The sequence below is a fragment of the Piliocolobus tephrosceles genome, chromosome 16, assembly GCF_002776525.5.
Source record: "Piliocolobus tephrosceles isolate RC106 chromosome 16, ASM277652v3, whole genome shotgun sequence".
NCBI lineage: Eukaryota > Metazoa > Chordata > Mammalia > Primates > Cercopithecidae > Piliocolobus > Piliocolobus tephrosceles.
In genome coordinates, this window is record NC_045449.1 from 2,928,459 (window position 1) to 2,935,216 (window position 6,758).

The window sequence follows — 6,758 nt, forward strand, 5'->3', positions numbered from 1 at the left end:
AGAACTGTGGGCCTATGATCAAGCGGGTTTAAATATTTGACTCTGTAAAATCCTGGTAGTAGTGTTAGCATGATTTATTGCCAAGGCTGGTGAGGTCTGGGAGGCACTGGGATACACATTATGTCTTTTCTTCACCACAGGCAGATATGCTCGTTCTGAGCTGCAGCTGTACCCTAATGACTGTTGCATATCCCAAAGCATAATGCCTTACGTGGGTGAAGGAGATCTCCGGTCTCCACTTCAATCCCCTTTCCAAAATTACCTTCATTTAAGCCTCTGAAAGGGTCTCCCTAGGAGTCTTCCCAGAGCCCAGTGCATGTCTTTGTTCCTCAGGCTGTAGATGAAAGGGTTCATCATAGGTGTCACCATGGCATACATCACTGTGGCTACTGAGTCCTTCATGGAATAGGTGTGGAGGGGCTGCAGGTATACCATAGCAAGTGTCCCATAAAAGAGGGAGACCACACCCAAATGCGAGGCACAGGTAGAGAAGGTTTTGTATTTCTTAGAGGCTGAGGGTATCTGAAGGATGGTTCTGACAATACTTACTTAGAGGCTGAGGGTATCTGAGGGATGGTTGTGAACCCTAAGGGGGTGAGGAAGATGAAGCAGCCAGTAGCAACCAGCACTGTGTGAATGATGTGGGTGTTGGAACATGCCAGCCTCAGCAGGACGTACATCTTACAGAAGAGGTAGTGGATCTTTTGGGACCCACAGAAGGTCACCCTGGTCATGAGGAGGGTGAGGAGGAGGCCATAGAGAACAGACAGCCCCCAACACAAGCAGAGGAGCAAAACACAGAGTCCAGGGCTCATGGCTGTGGTGTAGTGGAGGGGGTGGCAGATGGCCACATAGCGGTCATACACCATCACGGCCAGGATGAGGTTCTCCAGGGTCACCAAGGAGACCAGGAAGTAGAGCTGCGTCAGACACCCTGCATAGGAGATGGCTTTGTTCTGGGACTGGAGGTTCACCAGCATCTTGGGGATTGTGTTGGTGACAAAGAAGAGGTCAGTGAAGGAGAGGTTGGCCAGGAAGAAGTACATGGGGGTGTGCAGGCGGGAATCAGAGCTGATGGCCAGGATGATGAGCGCATTTCCCACCACCGTGACCAGGTACGTGGAGAGGAACATCCAAAACAGGATCTGCTGCTGCTCAGGACTCTCTGACATCCCCAGGAGAAGGAACTGTGCGTTCTCACTCTGGTTATCTCTGTCCATTCCCCCCACCTTCTGCAACATTAACGCCAACAAATGTTTATTAAGTGCCCTCATTTGAATAAGGACACGAAGATAAGCAAAATCAACTCTTTTCTTAGCATTAAAATATCTTGTACTAAATTTTAAAAATAATAAAAGCAACAGGTCATTATAGGCACAAAAACAGAATATGGAAGGTATGCAACTTAATGATTCCAGCAACCTCTACCCTTACATGCTGAATATTATAAAAACAATGTCTAAGCCTTATTTTTAATCCTGCCATCTTCCAGTAGTCTTGAAGTGTTTAACATTTAGTGTTATGATTTTATATAGGGTTTTAAGTAGTAGTTAATACAGGTATGTACATTACAAGAAATGATTATTGTCCAATTGGAGGAAGTGAAGAAATAAAATATTGGAAAGAAGAAAGAAGAATTATTATTACTTGCTGATATAATGATCTCTTTGGGAAATCTAAGAAAATCAGTGGAAACACCATTAGAACAAAGGAGATGTTTGTGATTAGTCGGTAAAGTGACCCATCACAAAATGAACAGGCCCTCAGCTTTCATGGTCCCCATAAGCCGTGTAGTGCAGTGCTAAAGACCGTCCTGTGGGAACTCTTTTTTTTTTTCCCTTTAGGAAGTTCTTTTTAATAAACAAGTGGTAATTAAAAGATTTAACAAATGCATGACATTAATTTCAAATTTAACAAGATAGCCTTTTAAAGGAATATATTCCCCTACCCAACCCCAAAAGCATTTATGTCCTGACGACCACAAGGAATAACTGAGCTGAAGAAACAAGTTGTCTTTGTCAGGGAGGTAAAATTCTTCTACCACGTTTTTACCTTCCATTCCTTAGCACTGTGTCTGTGGCTCTTCCTCATATCACTTTCCCCAGGTGGCAAGACTCTCTTTGAATTAAATTGGAACATTTCCACTATAGAACCTGTAACAAGTTAATCTTTTTGGAATGGCAGTCAGATAGCTGGAGGTAAAGCCTTACGTGCCAGATCTTCTACTTTGATACCTTTGCTATACTATATTTCTAAAATATCCATGTACTTGGCTGACTTCTTAAATGCTGAGCAATATTTATCCTCTTCTTGATGGCTCAGAATTATTGTTATGGGGTATCATTTACTATTATGTATTAAAATGTACATTAATGGGCACTAATACGAGTAATAAATCAGGAACTTGCATTAAAAAGAGTTACTCATGTCAGCTTTCCATTTGCCCTGGTCTTTAAAAAATGGAATGAGACTTACTCAACCATATAGTCCCTTAGGAAGTACCTTTCAGTTAACTTCATAAGCACATAGATCATCAAAAGTCTTTTCCTAAATAATTTTATTTGCCCTTCAGAAAATCATCTCTGTTTATCTTTCTTGCTATGATTACTCTTAATTCACCAGCGTCATTCATAATGTTATGAAATTGTTTAGACCTAATCTCACATATAACTAAAGGCATTAACTTTCATACAGTCTGTTCAGTTAGAAAGCTCTCATCCAAGATTCTATCATTTTCCCCCAAATAAGAAAAGCTTTTTTTTCTCTGACATAGTAAATTTAACTTATCACATTAAACTGCCAATTTAGGAATTCATACTCTCATCTTCTCTCACCCGAATTCTTTGTTTTTGTGTGAGTGTGTGTTTTTTTTCCTTCCAGCTATTCTTGTATTCCTTATAACCCATCAGTTCTCAAACTCTGGGTTTTTTTTTTCTTTTTTTTAATATTATTATTATACTTTAAGTTCTAGGGCACATGTGCACAACATGCAGGTTTGTTACATATGTATACATGTGCCATGTTGGTGTGCTGCACCCATTAACTTGTCATTTACATTAGGTATATCTCCTAATGCTATCCCTCCCCCCCATCTCCCCACTATAGGACCCAGTGTGTGATGTTCCCCTTCCTATGTCCAAGTGATCTCATTGTTCAGTTCCCACCTATGAGTGAGAACAGGCAGTATTTGGTTTTCTGTTCTTGCGATAGTTTGCTGAGAATGATGGTTTCCAGCTGCATCCATGTCCCTACAAAGGACACGAACTCATCCTTTTTTATGGTGGCATAGTATTCTGTGGTGTATATGTGCCACATTTTCTTAATCCAGTCTGTCCCTGATGGACATTTGGGTTGATTCCAAGTCTTTGCTATTGTGAATAGTGCCACAATAAACATATGTGTGCATGTGTCTTTATAGCAACATGACTTATAATTCTTTGGGTATATCCCCAGTAATGGGATGGCTGGGTCAAATGGTATTTCTAGTTGTAGATCCTTGAGGAATTGCACACTGTTTTCCACAATGGTTGAACTAGTTTACAGTCCCACCAACAGTGTAGAAGTGTTCCTATTTCTCCACATCTTCTCCAGCCTTTGTTGTTTCCTGACTTTTTAATGATTGCTATTCTAACTGGTGTGAGATGGTATCTCATTATGGTTTTGATTTGCATTTCTCTGATGGTGAGTGATGATGAGCATTTTTTCATGTGTCTGTTGGTTGTATGAATGCCTTCTTTTGAGAAGTGTCTGTTCATATCCTTTGCCCACTTTTTGATGGGGTTCTTTTTTTTTCTTTCTTGTAAATTTGATTGGGTTCTTTATAGGTTCTGGATATAGCCCTTTGTCAGATGAGTAGATTGCAAAAATTTTCTCCCATTCTGTAGGTTGCCTGTTCACTCTGATGGTAGTTTCTTTTGCTGTGCAGAAGCTCTTTAGTTTAATTAGATCCCATTTGTCAATTTTGGCTTTTGTTGCCATTGCTTTTGGTGTTTTACACATGAAGTCCTTGCCCGTGCCTATGTCCTGAATGGTATTACCTAGGTTTTCTTCTAGGGTTTTTATGGTTTTAGGTCTAACATTTAAGTCTCCAATCCATCTTGAATTAATTTTCATATAAGGAGTGAGGAAAGGATCCAGTGTCAGCTTTCTACTTATGGCTAGCCAATTTTCCAGCACCATTTATTAAATAGGGAATCCTTTCCCCATTTCTTGTTTTTGTCAGGTTTGTCAAAGATCAGATGGCTGTAGATTTGTGGTATTATTTCTGAGGGCTCTGTTCTGTTCCATTGGTCTATATCTCTGTTTTGGTACCAGTACCATGCTGTTTTGGTTACTGTAGCCTTGTAGTATAGTTTGAAGTCAGGTAGCGTGATGCCTCTGGCTTTGTTCTTTTGGCTTAGGATTGTCTTGGCAATGTGGGGTCTTTTTTGGTTCTATATGAACTTTAAAGCAGTTTTTTCCAGTTCTGTGAAGAAAGTCATTGGTAGCTTAATGGGGATGGCATTGAATCTATAAATTACCTTGGGCAGTATGGCCATTTTCACAATATTGATTCTTCCTATCCATGAGCATGGTATGTTCTTCCATTTGTTTGTGTCCTCTCTTATTTCACTGAGCAGTGGTTTGTAGTTCTCCTTGAAGAGGTCCTTTAGATCCCTTGTAAGTTGGATTCCTGGGTATTTTATTCTCTTTGACGCTATTGTGAATGGGAGTTCATTCATGATTTGGCTCTCTGTTTGTTACTGGTGTATAAGAATGCTTGTGATTTTTGCACATTGATTATGTATCTTGAGACTTTGCTGAAGTTGCTTATCAGCTTAAGGAGATTTTGGGCTGAGATGAAGGGGTTTTCTAAATATACAATCATGTCATCTGCAACAGGGACAATTTGACTTCTTCTTTTCCTAACTGAATACCCTTTATTTCTTTCTCTTGCCTGATTGCCCTAGCCAGAACTTCCAACACTATGTTGAATAGGAGTGGTGAAAGAGGGCATCCCTGTCTTGTGCCAGTTTTCAGAGGGAATGCTTCCAGTTTTTGCCCATTCAGGATGATATTGGCTGTGGGTTTGTCATAAATAGCTCTTATTATTTTGAGATACATTCCATCAATACCGAATTTATTGAGAGTTTTTAGCATGAAGGGCTGTTGAATTTTGTCAAAGGCCTTTTCTGCATCTATTGAGATAATCATGTGGTTTTTGTCTTTGGTTCTGTTTATATGCTGGATTCCGTGTATTGATTTGCGTATGTTGAACCAGCCTTGCATCCTAGGGATGAAGCCCACTTGATCATGGTGGATAAGCTTTTTGATGTGCTGCTGGATTTGGTTTGCCAGTATTTTATTGAGGATTTTTGCATCGATATTCATCAGGGATATTGGTTTAAAATTCTCTTTTGTTGTTGTATCTCTGCCAGGCTTTGGTATCAGGATGATGTTGGCCTCGTAAAATGAGTTAGGGAGGATTCCCTGTTTTTCTGTTGATTGGAATAGTTTCAGAAGGAATGGTACCAACTCCTCCTTGTACTTCTGGTAGAATTCGGCTGTGAATCCGTCTGGTCCTGGACTCTTTTTGGTTGGTAGGCTATTAAGTATTGCCTCAATTTCAGAGCCTGCTATTGGTCTATTCAGGGATTCAACTTCTTCCTGGTTTAGTCTTGGGAGAGTGTAAGTGTCCAGGAAATTATCCATTTCTTCTAGGTTTTCTAGTTGATTTGCGTAGAGGTGTTTATAGTATTCTCTGATAGTAGTTTGTATTTCTGTGGGGTCAGTGGTGATATCCCCTTTATGATTTTTTATTGCATCTATTTGATTCTTCTCTCTTCTTTATTAGCCTTGCTAGCGGCCTATCAATTTTGTTGATCTTTTCAAAAAACCCTCTCCTGGATTCACTAATTTTTTGGAGGGTTTTTTGTGTCTCTGTCTCCTTCAGTTCTGCTCTGATCTTAGTTATTTCTTGCCTTCTGCTAGCTTTTGAATGTTTGCTCTGGCTTCTCTAGTTCTTTTAATTGTGATGTTAGGGTGTCAATTTTAGATCTTTCCTGCTTTCTCTTGTGGGCATTTAGTGCTATAAATTTCCCTCTACACACTGCTTTAAATGTGTCCCAGAGATTCTGGTATGTTGTATCTTTGTTCTCATTGGTTTTAAAGAACATCTTTATTTCTGCCTTCATTTTGTTATGTACCCAGTAGTCATTCAGGAGCAGGTTGTTCAGTTTCCATGTAGTTGAGCAGTTTTGATTGAGTTTCTTAGTCCTGAGTTCTAGTTTGATTGCACTGTGGTCTGAGAGACAGTTTGTTATAATTGCTGTTCTTTTACATTTGCTGAGGAGTGCTTTACTTCCAACTATGTGGTCAATTTTGGAATAAATGCGATGTGCTGAGAAGAGAAGTATTTTCTAATTCTGTGAAGAATGTCAATGGTAGTTTGATGGGAATAGCATTGAGTCTATAAATTACTTTGGGCAGAATGGCCATTTTCATGATACTGATTCTTCATATAAATGAGGATGGAATGTTTTCCCATTTGTTTGTGTCCTCTCTTATTTCCTTGAGCAGTGGTTTTTAGTTTTCCTTGAAGAGTTGCTTCACGTCCCTTGTAAGCTGTATTCCTAGGTATTTTATTCTCTTCGTAGCAATTGTGAATGGGAGTTTTCTTGAAAGGTTTTAAGGATGAGAAAATAATGTCTGGTTCGATTATCTCTAATTATAATATTACATTTCAGAGATTAATATCTTATTCATTCCACTTCCACCAA

At 39.5% G+C, this 6,758-nt stretch overlaps 1 protein-coding gene across 1 annotated transcript; it reads right to left on the reverse strand.

Annotated features, from left to right (window-relative positions):
• Positions 1-264: 264 nt before the first annotated feature.
• LOC111521226 (olfactory receptor 1D5-like) lies at positions 265-1,274 on the reverse strand. The gene is given in 2 exon segments (XM_023184465.2): positions 265-549; positions 552-1,274. Coding segments are annotated over 2 exon segments (1,008 nt in total).
• Positions 1,275-6,758: the final 5,484 nt, after the last annotated feature.